The sequence below is a fragment of the Danio aesculapii genome, unplaced genomic scaffold, assembly GCF_903798145.1.
Source record: "Danio aesculapii unplaced genomic scaffold, fDanAes4.1, whole genome shotgun sequence".
NCBI classification, from domain to species: domain Eukaryota; kingdom Metazoa; phylum Chordata; class Actinopteri; order Cypriniformes; family Danionidae; genus Danio; species Danio aesculapii.
The window spans coordinates 1-20,797 of record NW_026613720.1 but is presented as its reverse complement, the minus strand read 5'-3'; the positions used below and the strand labels follow the sequence as shown (position 1 = coordinate 20,797).

The window sequence follows — 20,797 nt, the reverse complement described above, 5'->3', positions numbered from 1 at the left end:
AGATAAAAGCATCAACAAGTTTCTCTAAGTCTTCTAATTCTTGCAATGTTTTTGAGATGATAGTATGCTGATTTACTTACTGCTTTGACATAATTACTGAAACTCATATCTGACTCTAGAATCCCATTTTAGTAAATTTATGACGTGGCTCAAAAAGATTCACTTCAATCTGACATGACAGTAAGTGACCAGAAAATGAAAAGTTAGTTGTGAACAGTTTGTGTTAAAATCTGTTAATTTGGCGCTTGTAAAAAAAAAACTGCATACTTCATGTACCGTGAGTTCATGTAATTGTGGGCTTTATCTATGACTAGATTCTCAAAAACAAAGAGCACAGCAATTCTAAAAGAACATGAAATTTATTATCAGTTTTAAGTGCTTTTTTGCTTTATGGCCTTTAAGGAGGTGTTGTGGAAAAGCTTGTGGAGTCTTTCAGCTTTTACAGAGAAATCTGTTGCCCTTTGATCCTTTTATTTCGTAAACAAAACAATAAACAAGACAACAAACAAGACCTCGGTCTACTTTAAATACTAAAACAAATGAGTAACAAAGACCATCTAAGTGCTTTTATAAGGACTAAGTTTAGATTTACCAAAATGCTCCAAATCCTAACGGTTGAGTTAAAATCCCACATTCGGACTTGTTCAGTTCTACATTTCTAACTCTCCAACCTGCATCTGTATCTCCATCTCTCCCTCGCACTGCCTCCGCCTTCTCTCTTTCTCTCTCGCCTGGTTCATTGTGTCCGTGGAGATTTTCTCCATTGAGCTCGAGTCTCTTAGGAAACCCCAGTCCTGCATAAAATGAGGGGGACTGAAGAAAAGGAGGTTAGGAGGGAGGAAGGGGAAAAGAGGAGGGGAAAATCTAGAGAAGGGACACAAAATTTGAGGGACAGTGTGAGGATCGAACAGAAGATGTTGAGGAGGTTCAGAGGAGTGGATCAGAGAGGAGACTACCAGCAGCGTCATGTAGAGGAGGACGTAAGAACATCTGTCATTCTGGCCCAAGGATCTAAACCTGATAACTCATAACAATACTCTTTTTCTAAACAGGCCTTACCCAAGGAATCATAGCACCAGAGTTGTTTCTAGCTCAGAATCCGTAATGGAGTTCTAAGATGTGGTTTGTTTCGAGTATCATAATGTTTCTCTGAAAATTCTTTAGAAGCAAGCGTGTAAATCGTTGGTAGACAACAAGAGTACTGAGCTATGAAACGTGGATCAGGTCATTCGGTATTGTGAGAATTAAATAAGAAATGGTTGGTTTATGTTGAGATATTTGCTGATTTTGAACACTGTTGAGATCTCTTCTAAAGTCCTAGAGAAGTTCACTAGGACCTTTTTATCAGGGGAACATTTGAAAAGTAAATTACTATTTTATTACGATCATGCCTAAAGATGGATTGAAAATGCCACATTTTTTTCTATTACTGTGGGTAAAGAGTTCTGTGTTTTGGAACTTTGAATTACTGAGTTTGCTATTAGCAGGTGGAATCTCGATCTGCAGACATTTTCTGTACAAATATGGGAGAAATCCACAGAAAGGTGGAAGTGAATGTGCAAGTAATAAGTGATATGTTGTAGTTTTATACAGAGTTGTGCACACACACATTGTTTGTGGACCTGACAACTCTTTTCATTGATTCCACAAATGTCAAGCGAATATTTTTGGAAATCAGATAATCTAGTGACTGATGGATAGATTAAAACACATGAATGTCATCTGTGCCATTTTATGCTCTGATGAAGTTCCATTAAAAGTTGCACAAGAAAGCGGCACTTAATTGTATATCTCTCTTAAAGTATTAATTCAGTTTAAACCACTGGGCACAAAAGGAGAGGGAAAAAAACCTTTCGGGACAATTTTTAAGCAGCATTTAGTAAAACACCATGGAGACTGAAGCATATTTACAGCCTGTCAAAGTTGGAGAAACTGAATGGTTTGATTTATCTCAGATCTTTTGTGTGAGTATTTGAGTTATGGGTTAAGACCCTGCAGTTGAGCTGTGCTATTATCTGAAGCTCTGTGCTTTGATCGCTTAGGCCATGAGGATCCTATTGTGACTGCACAGCTGCCCGGAGTGCTGACCCTCTCACCGCTGACTATTGTGTCTGGTCAATCACTTATTAAGACCCTAACACAGCAGGGAGAGACCACTGCCTCTCTTCTCTTCTCTTCTCTTCTCTTCTCTTCTCTTCTCTTCTCTTCTCTTCTCTTCTCTTCTCAGTTCGTCTGTCTGGTTTGATACTGACGGTCAGGTGCTGATTGTCCAAACGCAATTCTTGTGCTTGTGTGAAGCAGGAGTTGTGGATGGACATCACGCTTCTGTCTGGTCCTCACATCTTCAGAATGGGTCCTTCAAACCACAGTTGACAGTTTTTAAAATAAGACACTAATTCAGCTTTTGGTGATGTGGTTCCGTTTTCTCTTCAGTCTTTAGATTATTCATGTACGCTCAAAAAATATATTTTTTGCTTGTTCAAACTACTTATTTAAAATAATCTGAAACAACACAATTCTTGAGATTTCATTGGGACAATTTAATTGTTTTTATGTTCAATCTACATAAATTTGTTAAAAGTGTTAACTTAATTTAAATTGGGACAACGTGAACAAATTGTGTGAAACCCTGCATTATTTCACAGTGTATTAACTTTGGTTTACACAATTATTCCATTTTTGCATACTTTGCTTCACAGAGGCAAATGGGCTACTAAAAAACTTGGGTGAAGTCATGAAATTTACCATTTTTTTCTCTTTAGATACGTATTAGACCAGTAGAGCAGTGGTCCTTAACCAGGGGCAGATGACACTCAACTTCCTATAAGGACCATCATGGTGAAATACAGCTACTTAGAATAAGACAAATATTGGAAATATTATGGCTTATATTGTATTATTGCTAAAATTATTGCTATTTATGTGTATCTACTTTTTAAAAGTATTGTAATCTACAGATTACTGATATAAAGCAGGGTAACTTAAATAGGGAGCCATTCAAAAGAACTAACTAATTAACTAAAGAAAGAAAGAAAGAAAGAAAGAAAGAAAGAAAGAAAGAAAGAAAGAAAGAAAGAAAGAAAGAAAGAAAGAAAGAAAGAAAGAAAGAAAGAAAGAGTGACCATGTGTCTCTTAGGCAGGTGACCTGTGAACATGCAAATGTTGGTAAATAAAGATATTTATTATTATAATATATATATAGAGAGAGAAGAGTTTCGGGGGAGAACAAGCACATACAATACAAATAAATATGAACTAATCTAATCTAAATTTATACTATTTTATTTCAATTGGATATATTTTGTCTTGTGCCTTTTATTTTAACCAGATTAAGGTGAAACTTGATGGTTAAATGATCCATAACTATCTCTAATAAGTCTTCTAAATAAAATAGAAATTAATTATTCCTTTTTAATACTTTTTAATACAAAATACTTTAAGACAAAAAAACTGAAATAGATATAAACTAAAGACTTAAGATTTTTAGATTTAAAGATAAAGCATTTAGGAAAATAAAGCAGTGGCTCTCTAAGAGCTTGAGCCTTTACATTGAAAAACACAACAACATTGTGTCAAAACAAGGTGAAAATCTAAAATTCAAAAGAATGAAAAGGCTCAAATCAAAGGTATAGTGTGACAATCTATCTGTGCAGATGGAAAGGGAAAAAAAGCAACACAGAGAACAGCAGAAAGGAAGAATGAGGGAGAGAGATCAAGAGAGATGTGCATTAATATGCTAATTGCCAGAGTCAATACACAACAGTTCTACTGACCAGACTAATCACTGCTGGACACACACTGAGGTTAATCCATACCCCCCCATTCCCCCCCCCCCACCTTACCCCCCCCCATACACGCACACACACTAATCCTCACTCACATTAAGAAGCATGTGTGTGCACACATCAGGCATGCTTGCACATTTGCATGGACACAGCACACATTACCCACTTTCACCCACCCAGACACACACACACACACACACATACACGCAATACAATTCTCTTGCCTTGACTAAAAATATAAAGTATAATTAGTACAGGGAATTCTTACTTTCTTCTAATGTTATTTTATTTTCAGTGAGTCAAAGGCTGACTGACATTTCGTACATGAATACTTTATTATTTTTGGAATTTTGTCTAACTTTACTTATGTAAATATATTGTGGAAATGGACTTGTTATCGTGCTTCCATAATATTGTTTTTTCAATAAACTTGAACTGTTTTCTTCAAAGTCTAATCTATGTTTTTGTTTTTCTTCCTTCCTTTTTCTTTACACATTGTTTACGTCTTACTGGCTCTGCCATCTCATTGGTAGGCTACACACCAACAGTTATGATTTTAAAATGTATAAAGAAACAACTACCCAATTCACCTGTACCACATGTCTTTGGACTTGTGTGGGAAACCAGAGCACCCAAAGGAAACACAAACGAACACGGGGAGAACATGCAAACTCCACACAGAAATGGCAACTGAAGTGACCTTCTTGCTGTGAGGCGACAGCAATATCCACTGCGCCACCTAAAAGCATTTCAATGAACAGACATTATTTCAGGTTTAAGTTTATTTAAGCAAGATTTATTAATTTGTTCATAAAACATCACTTCAGCAGTTCACACTTACAGATGTTTGAATTAATAATCCAGGGAGAGGGCTCGGAAAAGACACCCTAACTGGCGTTATTTCCCCATGTCAGGAAAGAGGAAGATATAGGGGTCTGAGTGAAGTGTCTAGCCCAGCCCCAGGACGTTCCTCAAAAAATGCAAATTGTTGACAGGACAGCAGGTATACAGTGGGTACGGAAAGTATTCAGACCCCCTCAAATTTTTTACTCTTTGTTATATTGAATTATTTACACCCCTGGATTTTTCAACACATTTCTAAACAGAATAGTTTTAATAACACATTTCTAATAACTGATTTATTTTATCTTTGCCATGATGACAGTACATAATATTTTACTAGATATTTTTCAAGACACTTCCATACAGCTTAAAGTGACATTTAAAGGCTTAACTAGGTTAATTAGGTTAACTAGGCAGGTTAGAGTAATTAGGCAAGTTATTGTATAACGTGGTTTGCTCTGTAGTCTATAAAAAAAATATATATAGCTTAAAGGGGCTAATAATTTTGACCTTAAAATTGTTTTTAAAAAACTGCTTTCATTCAAGCCGAAATTAAACAAAAGAAACTTTTTTCCAAAAAATAAAAAATATTATCAGACATAATGTGACAATTTCCTTGCTCTGTTAAACATAATTTGGGAAATATTTATAAAAAAAAATCCAAAGGAGGGCTAATAATTCAGACTTTAACTGTATATAAAATAGTAACATCATACCTTATGAAACATAATGTTTTGCAACCATAGAGGCACTTATTTTGCAGCAGATAGTGGAAGAAAGTAAACCAGTTAAAACAGTGCAGATAAAGGTCACACTCCTAGTCTGTGGTAACATAAAAACAGCAACATTACAGAGTGAAATTGGATAAAAAGCATAACTGTAATATGACTTTTTTGACAACATTTGCCTACATGAATCTGAGGCATTCTCGGCTGACATCAGATGTTGCACAGGAGAGGTCTTCTTTAATGATTCCTGGCTTAAAGGTCCATGTCCATTCCACCAAGAGCTTGGAGGATGTGTCCAAATTGAACAGAGGAAAAAAAATCTTGGTTCACCTAGACAATATTTAATAACATTGGATGCTCAACCATGCACTCAAAGCAGCATTTAATCATATCAAATATTACTTACTGTCGGTGTACGGTAGCCTCGCTGCGTGTAGCCTCGCTGCGTGTGTTTGGAATTTAGACTCGCAATTTACATTTTTATCATAAAATACCTTCACATTCGCTAAATATTTGTCTCTCCTACTTAGGGTGAACAACCCCTTAACACATTTAAAAAAACAAATGTACTTTCAAACGTTCTGTCTCTCGATCATCCGCCTGTTGTTTGTAGCTTCAGCCTGCTAGCACCGCTGGTCGGCTAAAGCTACCAACCTCTTTCATTCACTTATTTTCTTACTTACTGGCTTTGCTCTTCACCCTGTACAATGTCGCTTGTGTGTCGGTCCTTGACTACAGGAGAAGCATCGATGGAGGTGTTGGAGCTAGAGCTGGAAGCAGTGGAGTCCCAGATTCGCTCCCTCGAGACGAAGCGAGCGCGGCTCCGGGAACAACGGGCTTTACTCGATGTACCCTGTACTCGCTCTTCTGAGGTAAGTGTACAATACAATCACAATACTTCGTCTTCCTCAACTCCGTGTGTTTCTGACACCCGGCTACCCCGGCCCCTGGTTGCAGCCGCGTAAGGTGCTTGCCGGGGGTCCCGGGGCAGAACGTCTCCTCCTCTGGTGTTCGAGATCCCCACGGAGAACCGTTTCGCCCCTCTCCGCAAGACGGGTCGCGATGTGGCTATCATCGGTGACTCCATCGTGCGCCACGTCCGCTCCGCTTCCTCCAAAGGTAACAAAGTACGCACTTTTTGCTTCCCTGGTGCCCGAGTTAAGAATATTTCTGCACAGATACCTACTATCCTGAGCGCTACCAAGAGCCTCGGTGCCGTCGTCCTCCACGTGGTGATAAACGACACCAGGCTCCGGCAGACGGAGATCCTGAAGAAGGACTTCAGAAGCCTGATCGAGACGGTTCGACTCACCTCGCCCGCCACGCAGATCATAGTTTCTGGACCGCTTCCTACCTACCGCAGGGGAAATGAAAGGTTCAGTAGACTTTTTGCTCTGAATGAATGGCTATTAACATGGTGTAAAGAACAGAAATTGCTCTTTGCCAATAACTGGAATCTTTTCTGGGAGCGTCCTAGGCTTTTCCGCGCTGACGGGCTGGACCCCAGTCAAGCTGGAGCTGAACTCCTGTCAGAAAACATCTCCAGAATAATTCGCTCTATCTGACTAGTAAGTAAAAATTCACAAAATTCACAATTTAGCCAAATAGACTCTTATTCGTCCCACTTAAATAACAGTAATGCACATCTGGCTAACCCCATAGAGACTGTGCTCCAGAAATAGAATTAAGAATAGAATTAAGGCCGTGCTCCAGAATCTATTAAGAATTAAACCAGAAAAACCACTTAAAAGTGAAAATACAAATTTCATAAAGCTTGGTCTCCTAAACATCAGGTCAGTAGCACCTAAAGCACTTATCATAAATGAAATAATAACAGATAACAATCTTAATGCACACTGTCTCACTGAAACCTGGCTGAAACAAAATGACTATATTAGTTTAAATGAAGCAACTCCTCCAGGATTCTTATATAAACACGAGGCTCGTCAAACTGGTGGTGGTGGTGGAGTTGCATCAATCTTTAGTGATATTCTTAATGTTAATCAGAGAAACGGACTTATGTTTAGCTCCTTTGAAGTATTATCGCTTAATGTTATGCTTCCCGACACTATGCAAAAACCTATGTTATCCCTCGCTTTAATCACCATATATAGACCCCCAGGACCCTATGTCAATTTTCTAAAAGAGTTTTCTGATTTTATCTCTGACTTACTAGTTAAAACTGATAAAATACTAATTGTAGGAGACTTTAACATCCACATAGATGACGCTAACGACACATTAGGGCTCATGTTTATGGATTTACTACATTCACTAGGGATAAAGCAAAACGTTATTGGTCCAACCCATCGCTTAAAGCATACACTAGATCTTATTCTGTCTTATGGAATTGAGGTCATTGATGTAGACATTATACCACAAAGTGATGATATTACAGACCACTACTTCTTACTATATAAGCTGTGTTTACCTGAAATTAGCAGATCTGCTCCGATATATCGCCCTAGTAGAACTAATGTTCCATCCGCCAAAGATGAATTTATAAATAACTTACCTGATCTTTCTCTATTTCGAAATGCACCTGCAAACGCAAATTACCTTGATGTAGTAACCAGCAGTATGGATGCCATCTTTACTAGCACCCTAAATACTGTGGCACCCATCAAATTAAAAAAGGCTAGAGAGAATAAAACTACACCATGATATAATAGTCATACCTGCACTCTCAAAACAGCAACCCGTGCCCTGCAACGTAAATGGAAAAAAAAATAATTTAGAAGTTTTTAGAATTGCGTACCAAGACAGTATGTCCAGCTATAGGAGAGCTCGAAAATCTGCCAGGGCTGAGCACCTTTGCAAACTGATAGGAAATAATCATAACAATACTAGATTCTTATTTAACACCATTGCTAAATTAACAAATAATCGGTCATCTTTGGAACAAAATGTTCCAAAACAAATTAGTAGTGATGACTTCATGAATTTTTTCAGTGATAAAATAGAAGGCTTTAGACAGAAAATAGGAGATATTAAACTTGCACCGCCTTATACTTCAGATACAGTAAACATTCCACTGAATCAAAATAACCTACAGTGCTTCAAAATCATAGAACAGGAAGAGCTAGATAAAATTATAAACAGTTCTAAACCAGCTACGTGTATGTTGGACCCAATTCCAACAAAATTACTGAAAGAATTGCTACCTGTTATAGGAAGACCTCTTCTTAATGTTATCAACTCTTCTTTATCTTTAGGCCATATTCCAAATCCTTACAAGCTATCTGTTATTAAGCCTATTATTAAGAAACCACAACTGGACCCCAGTAACTCAATTCTGCTCATTTTGCCGACGAACAATGTTTTTGAAGTGTTTCAGTCAGGTTTCAGAGCTCATCACAGTACAGAAACCGCATTAGTGAAAATAACCAACGATTTACTCTTAGCTGCTGACCAAGGGTGCATCTCGCTATTAGTTTTACTCGATCTTAGTGCGGCATTTGACTCCATTGACCACAATATCCTCATTAATCGCTTAAATTCTACAGGTGTCCAGAGACAGGCTCTACAATGGTTTAAATCATACTTAGCTGACCGTTACCAGTTTGTAAATATGAATGGCCCAGTAAAGTATGAGGTGCCTCAAGGACCAGTTTTAGGCCCTTTGCTGTTTACAATATACATGCTACCCCTGGGAGACATTATTAGAAGACATGGGATCAGCTTTCACTGCTATGCAGATGATACTCAATTATATATTTCAACTAAACCTGACGAGATGTCTAAACTGTCTAAGCTAACTGAGAGTATTAAAGATGTTAAAGATTGGATGACCAACAATTATTTTCTCTTAAACTCAGACAAAACAGAATTATTACTTATTGGGCCTAAATCCTGTACACAGCAGATCTCACAACTCGACCTACATCTAGAGGGATACAAAGTTAGCATTAGCTCTACTATAAAAGATCTGGGTGTCATATTAGACAGCAATTTAACTTTTAAAAATCATATATCCCATGTCACAAAAACTGCTTTCTTTCATCTGAGAAATATTGCTAAGTTACGAAATATGCTATTCATCTCAGATGCAGAAAAGCTAGTCCATACTTTTATGACTTCTAGGCTGGACTACTGTAATGCACTGTTTGCTGGCTGCCCAGCATCCTCTATTAACAAACTTCAATTTGTACAAAATGCAGCTGCCAGAGTTCTTACCAGGTCTAGAAAATTTGATCACATCACCCCAATTTTATCCTCCTTACACTGGCTGCCTGTTAAGTTTCGTATTGAATTTCAAATATTGCTTCTTACATATAAAGCTTTAAATAATCTAGCTCCTGTTTATCTAACCAACCTCCTGTCTCGCTATAATCTAACTCGCTCTATAAGATCTCAAAACTCAGGGCTTCTGGTAGTACCTAGAATAGCAAAGTCGAGTAAAGGAGGTCGAGCCTTCTTATTTATAGCTTCTAAACTCTGGAATAGCCTTCCTGATAACGTCCGAGGCTCAGACACACTCTCCAAATTCAAAACTAGATTAAAGACCTATCTTTTTAGTAAAGCATACACTCAGTACACCACTTAGCGGGTTTCCACACAGATTTCTTCATCTCGTTCATATACACTATGGACAGCAGTGTTGTGTCCGGTAGTGGAAATACGTTGGATCTTTACTGAAACACGGCACTAGAACGTTTTGATCAAAGCAAAAAGGATTTATTATTCTTTGGTGGTTTTACAGCAACATGGTTCTCTTCACACTATACAATCTCTCTAGATCTCACTGCACCTGCTATAACACGGCAGCGCCCCCTGTATACAATCAATCACAGGCATTTTTACAGAACACACACAATTACAGCTGAACTACAACTAAATAACTACAACAACAGTAGCATTCAGCCTAATGAACAAAATAATACACTTTCTCTTTTCTTTTATTAATTCTTATTTTGGTGAACAAACACCACAAGCAGCTACGCTAATTATTCTCTTTATTCTCCATTTCCACCTGGGGATACTCTTCCTGAGGCCCTCAGACTATGCAGAGTCACTGATTTGATCCAAAATCAACGCCGAGATGATCCCAAGGTTTCCATATCCTGGACCAGGCCGTATCCTGAGCAGCTACTGTGATGGTCATGGAGGAGTGGAGAACATGAGACTGATTCCTGTGATGCTCCAGGGACAAGACAAGTCTTCGCTGAGGCCAGCTTCCAGACTCCGCCGCTGAGACTGCAGCTCTGCACAAGACGTTTGGTCAGAGGAGAAATTAAAATGGTCGTGCCCAACTGAGTCTGGTTTCTCTCAAGGTTTTTTTTTTTTTCTTCACTTCGCCAATTAGTGAAGTTTATTTCCCTCTCCGCTGTCGCCACTGGCTTGCATGGTTTGGGATCTGTAGAGCTGCGCATCAATGGATTTGTTCTTCAGTGTTTGGACTCTCAGTAGTGATTTTTAAACCACACTGAACTGAGCTAAACTGAACTGAACTTAAACACTAAAAACTGAACCATACTGTTCCAATTTAAAATGACCTTTTATGCGAAGCTGCTTTGACACAATCTACATTGTAAAAGCGCTATACAAATAAAGGTGAATTGAATTGAATTACCAATATTTGGTGTCTAAAACCTTGGCAAAGGTTTTTAGAATATTTATTGCTGTATCTTCATCCTGGGGATAGTACATTTTGGTCTTATCTTTTAAAAAATGGTTAATCCTGTATGAGCAAAAACTGAAATGACCTCCACAAGAACTTCTCCTTGCAAAATATGAGGAAAAAACAAACAAACAACCATTTTACATTTATACATTTAAATCTATAGTGGGTAAAATAACAGACATATAAGGTATTGTGAAATTTATCGATGCAAATTCCACTTATTGAAAAAGCTTGAAACATTCAATAATTTTACATTTACATGAGACATACAATAATCTTACGGAAAATGTCTTACATAACCCTTCTTGTAATATGGGTCTTTCAATGATAAGAACAAAGTGATAAAAATACCATGGTTTCACAGTATCACAGTATTGTAAATACTGCTCTAAAATATGTTTTTTTAAATGTCTGGGTAAAAACAACAACATTTTCACCCATTGAACACAATCTATTTTATTTTAAGAAACATTTAAAATATTTTGGAACAGTAGCTTTTGATGTGGAGAGTATGTCTTTTTCAGCTGGAGATACTGTTGCCTTAAAAAACTAAATAAAATTGTTGTAAAAAACACATTAAAAAACCTTACATATACCTTAGGAACAGTATAACAGAATATTTTGGCAGTTTTAAAACCTTGACTTTTCCAAACCGTGGTAAGCCTTGAAAACGGTTATCATCCCATGCCTAAATGTGAAAACTTAAAAGCTAAATAACAAGCACTCTTATCAACTCTTTTGACAAAATATCAGTGGCCTTGTACTCTTCAACGATTTCTTGACCTTAAGATTTTTATTTTAAGGAATCTAGCATCTAAGTTAAAACAAAATAACAGTTTACTCAGATGTCATTCTTTATTGTTGCAACAATGATTATTAGTGCTACATATCGTTCCAGAAATAAATGATAAAATAATAAATTTGATTCATTAGCTAATCTATATTAACATTATTCTATATATATTTGTATATAGTAGTCAACATTTGAAGTGGATAAAAAAAAAAGTATTTCATAGTGCCACGAATAATTCAACATATTGAACACGTGTTTATACAGGTGCTGTCACATAATTAGAATATCTTCCAAAAGTTGAATTATTTCACTAATTTCATTCCAAAAGTGAAACGTGTATAATGTATATTTTCATTCTACACAGATTGATGTATTTCAAGTGTTTATTTCTTTTAATTTAGATGATTACATAATGACAACTAATGAAAACCCCAAATTCAGTATCTCAGAAAATTAGATTAAGCTGCGGTCACACTTGACTTTTCCTCCCATAGATTTCCATTCATACGCACAAGAAAACGTCAGACCGGAAACACGGGGTCATGCGTTAAGTTTCGCAGGTTGCTGCGGTGCAAAGTTCAAGCTTGGTGAACTCTAACCTGCTAAATCGCATCACTTGGCTGCATGAGACCAATCGAGGATCAAAACAGGACCTCTCTAGGCAAAAATGTAAAACATAGAGCAATCGCTCGCTTTTTTAAATGTCTAATCATCTTGTTTAATCCCGCCCCTTTTCGCAGCGCCGCACGACAGAATTTCGCACACACAAAGCCCAGTGTGACCGTAGCTTTATTGTGAAAAGGTTCAGTATTGAAGACACCTGGTGACACAGTCTAATCAGCTAATTAACTCAAAACACCTGCAAAGGCCTTCAAATGGTATCACAGTCTAGTTCTATAGGCTGCACAATCATGGGGAAGATGGCTGATTAGAAGTTGTCCAAAAAATGACTATTGACATCTTGCACAAGGAGGGCAAGACATAAAAAGTAATTGCAAAAGAGGCTGGCTGTTCACAGAGCTCTGTGTCCAAGCACATTAATAGAGAGGCGAAGGGAAGAAAAAGATGTGATAGGGTTTAGGTTTGGGTTGAAAGACAATGCCATCGTCCATCGCCAATAGCCGATAGACATCACAATGCTGAGCTGGCATTGCGATCCTCTGCCCCTTTCGCAGCAGCAATCCGCTCATTAAAAAAAAACACACGGGGCTGTTTACACTTATACATCTTAAATTTAAAATGGCATTTTAGAACGAAAACAATCCATGTCCACACTGGCGTCACCTAGCATTTCTGAAAAGCCCTCCCACCACACTATACTGCTGAAAACGTACATCATGTGACCACAAACACACACGCGCTGCAGTGTATCCATGCATCTGAGCGCCAGTCCAGCAGTGACTGGGTGTTTTGATCACAAAACACGGCAGAGAGCATTGCACGTCGGACAGTTTATCAAGGATGTACCGCTGGATCGCGTCTCACTATAGTTGTTATTGTGATATTTAATTAATCTTGTTTCTGTCTAACGACTCTTCGCTCTTTTGAATCTATCAGATAATGTGTCACAATGTCAGTTCACTGCTTCAATCTTTTGCTTTCACGCGTGTACTTAGTCATTTTAGCAAAAAACTGTGCATGCTCATACTTTTTAAGTGTTTATTTCTTTTAATTGTGATGACAACAAATGAAAACCCCAAATTAAGTATCTCAGAAAATTTGAATATTACTAAGACCAATACATAGAAATGATTTTTAGAACTCTTGGCCAACTGAGAAATATGAACATGAAAAGTGCAAGTTTTTCCCTTCTTAAATAGATTAGTATTTCTCCAGCCTCAATCTGTATTACTGCAATTAGAGTCGTCTTAACTGCTCCTCTGATGATTCGTAGTGCTTTATGTTGAATAAAATCTAATTTCTTGAGTAAAGTAAGTTATCTTATCCGTCTGAATTTCCCGCGCCAAAAGAAGCACGTGATTGCAGGCGACTTGCGGATGTGACGTGAGCGTGACACTCTTGGTGATGCACTACACTGGCCGGATGCTGCGCAAGCAGATGCAAATAGACTTATATTTGATAGACGTAGTCAAACGAATTGTTCAGAAACTGAAAAATTAATCTTCACATGGATTTACTTAAGACTTGTATTATTTTGCTTTTTATTGTAGCGTTTTAGACGTTGCTTACTTATATATCGTGTTTTATCCTTGTGTTATTGTTAGTATGAAGGGTGCGTGTGTATGGACGTTGGTGTCTGTTTGTGTGTTGTGTGTGTGTGTTGCCTATAAACCGGTGATCGTCGTTCACGGGCTCTTCGATAGCTCAGCTGACTTTGCCCACCTACACCGATTCATCAACCTGGTAAACCATTAATCTGATGTGTGTTACCTATCGTTTACTCTGTTTACCTGTTATTGACTGCTGAAGAGTATCAAATGTGTATATTTGCACAAGGTCAATATACACACAATAACTCTTTAATAGAGATTTATAATAGTACAAAACGATTTGTTGAGTTGTCATATCAGACGTACCATTAATGTAACCTAGAATCAACAAAATTGATGTATTATTGAGTTATTCATTGCTATAAAGGCGTTTTATTATTGTTGTTTACTATGACGCTTGAAATTACATGTGCAAAACACACTGCTTGCAGAAGACAGATTGTCTGTAGTCATGTATAATAATTGTGTGAGTTTGTGTGTGTTTTGGTGACAGTCTCACCCAGGCACTAATGTCACTGTCCTGGACCTGTTTGACCGCAGTGCCAGCCTGCAGCCCCTCTGGAAACAGGTGGAGGGCTTCACAGAAGCCATATATCCCATCATGCAGAATGCAGCTGATGGTGTCCACCTGATCTGCTACTCACAAGGTTTGTAACCAACAAAATGGTCTGTGTAATGAATTAATGAATAGGCTTGGTTACAGGTAAGGGCAGACGGAATCTGCTGACATTTTCTGCTATTTTTGCACAGAATTGTTAAAAAATCTGCGGATTTATGGGTAATTATTTTGGAAGTATCATAACTAAAACCTTAATTTATGAAATAAAAAGTAATACCTTTTTAACTTTTATTTAATGTTTACAATGCAAATCCAATTAGATCACCTTTATTTGGTAAACAAAGCAAGTCTCTCATATAATATATCTACTAAATGACATGAAATATTACTTTACAAACTGTATTGTAAATAAATAATATTAATATTTTCATTTTATATATATATATATATATATATATATATATATATATATATATATATATATATATATATATATATATATATATATTTCAATAATATTACTGTAATTAATTTAAAAACTGAATAAATATATATTTACACAAGTGAATAAACCGAATCGATGGGCTAAAAAATCAGCGAAATTCTGCTTGCGCAGATTTCGTGTGGGCCTACAGTGTTCCCTCTAGGATTTTTTCCAGTTGTGGCGGATGCTGTAAAAAAACAGGCCTTTTTTACACAGGTCTACCAGCTACCTGCGGCGTTATTTCCATGACAAATGTCATGAAAGCAGTATTACAATATCGCATTCGCATTCATGTAATAGCCTGTGAGCATGTAAATCTCTTTGCTTGTGCGCCGATTTCCTCTGCTCGTGCACAAAACTTCTTGCACGCTCCCTCAAATATACGCTGCTCAAGCGCAGATCTTCTTGTGTGCTCTTAAATAAATGCTGCTGAAGTGCGATTTAGTGCATTTATGTAACAAGTATGTCTCCAACATTTATTTGATTTGCATGGAATATTCATAAATGTCTCCAAGAGACCAACAGAGCGGTATTAATGCGTCCTGAAGTAAAGTGAAACGGCTGTACATCGTGTTTGCTGGCCTCACGCACCTGTCAGTCAGTCAGCCAGTCAGTCAGTCAGCACGTAACCTTAAAGGGTAAACAAATAACGCACAGCACTACTACTGTTACAGAAAAGTTAGCGCTGTTTTAATTCACTTACCTTTTAATACGCTTTGGTGCGGTTATCACCCGCTATTAAAAAAAAACACGACTGAATGTGTTGAATGAGAAGCTGTAATGTAGCTGTGGTGGGATCAAATTTTGCGTAGCACCCGCCATGGAAGAATGAATGTAGCAGAAACCATGGCCTAGTTACTACAGGGCATTGTTATGCACAAAAAGTAAGCACCACATGTTGATTTGCAACATTATAATTTACACAATTAAATCGAACCCCATTTGTCGTTGTTTTTTTTTTCAATATATTGACATTACTGTAATACGTTTTTACATTTTAAAGCAACCTAAATGAAATGCGGATGGCATCATGATTTATAAAAGCTTTATGAGGAAACTGATAACCAGTACAGTTTCGGTTGTACTTAATTGTCAGACGAATAATTAAATAACATGCACAATGCAAAGCTTAATTTTCTTTAAATGAGCCAAAGGTGATCGTTATTATATATAAACACTAATGCATGGCCATGTCTAATTGTGTCGCAGGTGGCCTGGTATGTCGAGGAATTCTGTCCACTCTCCCAGACCATAATGTACATTCTTTCATTTCTCTGTCTGCTCCACAGGCAGGACAGTATGGAGGTAACCCACTTTTTAGTTCTGCTGAGGAACACATTTAAAACATGCTGACCCAGTTAAATGTTAAATTTAACGTTTTTGTGTTTTGTGGTTATTTGGAGATATTTACTTTTACTGGTTCTGCTTATTTTTTATTTTTTTATTTATTTTATTTGTTTGCAGACACAGACTATCTGAAGTACCTGTTCCCTCAGTTTGTCAAATCCAACTTGTTTCATGTGTGCTATACTGCAGTGGGCCAGAAAATATCAATCTGTAACTACTGGAATGGTGAGTAGATGGATTGATAATGCATGTCAGATTTAAAGCGATAGAGAAAGATTACTACAATTTGCAAATGCTCAGTCTTATTTTCAAATACTTATTTTCAAAACTTTAATGTGAGTTTATGTTAATGACATTTGCATTGGTGATACTCAGTGCTTTGAACAAAACAATAAAAAGGCCATTAAATTACTTTGAATATTAGTAGTATGTGTATGAATGATGCAGCACATTGTGATTTTTGTCAGCAATTGAATTGTCAACGTTTAGTTGCTGTCATCATGTGTTTCTCACCAGATGTATGTTTTGTGTACATATTTGCCTAATTAGTAGCAGTTTCTATAATGGCTCGTTTCCACTGACCGGTACGGTACGGTTTGGTACGGGTCACCTTTATCAAGCTTGCGTTTCCACTAACAAGGGTACCCTTTTGGTGGGCGTGGTGTATGACAGACAGTTTCAGTCGACGTCATTCTCGCTCGAGGAAATGTCTACAATAAAGCTGTACAGGTCACTTACATATCATATGAGAAGCACTTCTCACAAAACAGATGCTTCATACACATAAATGCTTGTGTATAAATGTTTATTAGTAATTTTTCAATGAACATGAGTTGATTATAACTGCAGATCAATGATAGTGCGAAACAGCCTACTGTAACGTCTGTGATTATATTAAATAACTAAATAAATGAACATATATAGACGCATACAGCCCCTTGCAGTCTCCGAAATGTTACCAACTACAGAAGAAATACACACAGCAGACATTTCGTCAGTATTTAGGTTCAAAACAATACAAATTATAGCCTAGTCAGTGAAAACCTCTCATCTGTGTCTGTAATCTTCCGCAGCACATGTAGCCTCTGTTAGACAGTAATTCCGTCAATCTGAGTTCATAATAGTCCAAAATGTGAAGATAATAAGATAGTTATACATGGCATTTTGTTCATGTTTGCTGAAAAAATAATGTGCTCCTTTTTTTCCGGCTTCTCCTTTGTTTCTTCACGCTTCACTCTCGCGTTTGTCAGTGTCTAACAGGATCGGGTTTTAAAAGCACATCAATAATCAAACGCAGGTTATTATCATCAGCTCAAGAAGTTTGTTATTTCAGATATAATGTTAGAGACGCCTGCGAACGCTAGCAAGAAAGCGAAACCGCTCGCGCCTCAGACTGCCTCGTAAAAAACTACGAGGCACAGGGTAAATCTGCTCTTCTTCTTGGCTTTGTGGCTGTTTATCAAGACGACGACAAGGTTTGTTTGAGCCCGGGTCGACCATGGCTCGTTATTATATGTATAAATCATTCCGCTGTAATGTCTCGGCTCGTCGGCTGTGTATTTCAAACATGGCGGGTTTTTTGTTTTCATTCTGTCTTGTTGCGTAGGCGAATGTAGACGAATCTCGCTCCGCCTTTTGGTACCCTTTCTCGTCTTTGGTACCCTTTCGAAAGGGTGCCGAAAAAGTGGTACGGTACGGTTCGGTTCGGTACGCTTTTTGACAGTGGAAACGGCTATAAAAGCGTACCAAACCAAACCAAACCGTACCGTACCACTCAGTGGAAACGGGCCATAAGACGTTACAATATGGAACCTTGCTGTCATACCATGGCTACATTAGGAGCAATGATATTACAAAGAGGAGTTAGGACGATTCTAAGGGTTCATGCATTTTGGGGGCCCCAGGGATATTATTAGGGCTCAGGACCGAACTCTTCGATTTTGACCGCGACACGAACAAAAACATTTATCGATTTTTACACACACCATAATACTAGCCACATATGTAAAGCACAAATAATGTCCTTCAATTTGGTCACAACCAGCAGCTGACATCCTTGAACCAATCTCCATCATCATTGTAAGCTGCATTGCTCCATTTGTTAGATGTTTGCGCCAACTTTCTTTTGCAGTCTAAAGTGCGTCAAACACTCACAACGCCCAATTCAAACCACAGGATGTCTAATCCCATCTTTGCATTGACTTCACATCACTTGCGATTCATCCGCGTCTGTTTACTGCACAGGCTGCAAAACACCCCCCCCCCCACTCTCATATAATGTTTGGATCGTGAAGGTGCAGGTGAGACGTCATGTAAAACAATAAATTGCAAACTAAAATAAATATAATTTGATTATGTGGTTTGTAATTGGATGTTTTATGAGATTTACATTTTTTGCGATTTATTTTGCGTTTAAATTAAGAAATTTTGACATTTTGTTGATTTTGCGTTGGATTTAGCAATCGCTGAATCATGAAAAACTAGGGGGTCTGTACTTGTATGACACCTATGCTTAGTATAGTTCATAAATGTATCAGGCTAGAAAACTTTTATCGGGCTAGCAACTTTTTATTTTCCATTGGTCTTAGTACACAGTGTAACTACAAAAGTGTCAAGTTTAAGTAGGAAAATTATTGGAAATCCTTTAATCCATTCATTTTTGAGCAAGATGTTATGGTCTAATCTGATTCTAATTTTGTATGTATATATGCCCATTGTGGTTGTTTGAAAGAACTTTTAAAAATAAAGTTGAGTTGAATACAATTATCTGCTAAGAAAAAAAGCTACACAGAGCGGTTGGCTACATGAATTTAAAAATGGTAAAACTGTACTAAACTCCCTTAATTAAACAGTACATTGTTCATTTTCCATCCATGTACAGATTTGTGCAGTTTCATTCTATGTGCACATTTCTGGTATATTTAATTCAGCTGCTCAGGCCATTTCATTGGTACATATTCAACTGTAAATTAGAGCTGGGCGATTTGGCCTAAAATGCCCTCATAGTTCACTGACAAGTTTTGTACAGGTAATATGCTCGCATATTACAAGTGAGAGATTTTTGAATGAAGGGTGCATTACTTGATTTTTAAATAATTGAAGTGAACACACACTATCTACTATCTTTGATTATTTATTAAACATCAACGCAGAACAACTGAAACTAAAACCCACATTGCCTAAACGCAACTTTCCACGCTGCCCACTCTCGTCACCACTACCAAATCGACCAATCACAAAGCTTGCGCTATGTATCGTTGTGACTTGTAGTTAAATTTTTTTGAGAGGTGTGCGGGTATGCGAAGGCTGCGCTGACCCATACGCGTGCGCTTGGTAGAAGTATAATATCAGAATAATATAATAAATAAGTATAAATTAGCCTTAACAGAGTGGGGTCACTTGACTCCACAAATGGTAGGGAAAGTAATTTTAAAAAATTAGATCGATTATAGGTTCTGAATGTCGATTTCGATTACTTTTTGATTAATCGCCCAGCCCTGCTATAAATTCCTTCTTGATGTCTTAGACATTCTGCTTGTGTGACTGTTAGTCTATGCTTTTCTGCATCAAACTCAAGTCACACTTGTCAGTCAAAATATATATTTTTCATGATTCAAAGTCACTATAATAAAACTTTTAATCACTCGGACTGTTTTTATTTATTAGTTCTAGATACATACATGCATGCATACATGCATGCATACATACATAATAGGAAATTAAACGGTTGGTTTTACATCACCATAATTCATAGTATGGTGTAGGGCCTCCTTTTGTGGCCAATACAGGATCAATTCATCTTGAGAATGACAGATACAAGTCCTGCACAGTGACGAGAGGGATTTTGCAAGAAGAATAGCTCAGAATAGTTTCCAGGTCACTATGTGTTGCTGGTGGAGGAAAACATTTCTTAACTTGCTCCTCCAAAACACCCTAAAGTGCCTCAAAAATATTTAGATCTGATGATTGTGCAGGCCATGGGAGATATTCAACCTCACTTTCATGTTTATCAAACCATTTTGTCAAAACATACATGATGTTTTCATGTTTTTTTTTTTCCTTAAGACCCTCATCACAGAGACATGTACATCAACAGCAGTGACTATCTGGCCTTACTGAACAATGAAAGACCAAACCCCAACTCCACTGGTAAAGTTTTTAAAACGTCTTGAAATTTCTGTGGTTTTGGGGTTTCAGAAGTTTCTTAATTTTTTAGTGACTCATTTTTGGCAATGTTTCTGGTTAGCGATGTACTTTTTTTTTTTTTTCTTGAACAGCTTGGAAACAAAACTTCCTGCGTATTAAGAAGCTAGTACTGATTGGCGGCCCTGATGATGGGGTAATCACACCATGGCAGTCAAGGTCGGGTAAAATCCATCTGTTCGCTTTTTCACCTTTATTCCT

At 37.4% G+C, this 20,797-nt stretch overlaps 2 protein-coding genes across 2 annotated transcripts; both read left to right on the top strand.

Annotated features, from left to right (window-relative positions):
- Window positions 1-885: 885 nt before the first annotated feature.
- On the top strand, window positions 886-10,869 carry LOC130220248 (uncharacterized). Its single transcript, XM_056452628.1, has 5 exons — window positions 886-980; window positions 6,095-6,228; window positions 6,314-6,475; window positions 6,535-6,924; window positions 10,349-10,869. The coding sequence occupies exons 2-4, from the start codon at window positions 6,106-6,108 to the stop codon at window positions 6,919-6,921; spliced, it is 672 nt and encodes a 223-aa protein (XP_056308603.1). The 5' UTR covers window positions 886-980; window positions 6,095-6,105; the 3' UTR covers window positions 6,922-6,924; window positions 10,349-10,869.
- Window positions 10,870-13,805: 2,936 nt separating this feature from the next.
- Window positions 13,806-20,783, top strand: ppt2b (palmitoyl-protein thioesterase 2b; the record flags this gene model as incomplete). Its single annotated transcript, XM_056452629.1, has 6 exons — window positions 13,806-14,136; window positions 14,497-14,650; window positions 16,256-16,351; window positions 16,511-16,618; window positions 20,459-20,542; window positions 20,671-20,783. Coding segments are annotated over exons 1-6 (693 nt in total), but the record flags the coding sequence as incomplete, so codon positions are not given.
- Window positions 20,784-20,797: the final 14 nt, after the last annotated feature.

Coding starts and splice junctions, on each gene's coding strand:
- LOC130220248 (XM_056452628.1), top strand. CDS start 6,106: ATGGAGGTGTTGGAGCTAGAGCTGGAAGCAGTGGAGTCCCAGATTCGC. Junction 6,229..6,313: donor CCTGTACTCGCTCTTCTGAG/GTAAGTGTACAA, acceptor CCCTGGTTGCAG/CCGCGTAAGGTGCTTGCCGG. Junction 6,476..6,534: donor CCGCTCCGCTTCCTCCAAAG/GTAACAAAGTAC, acceptor ATTTCTGCACAG/ATACCTACTATCCTGAGCGC.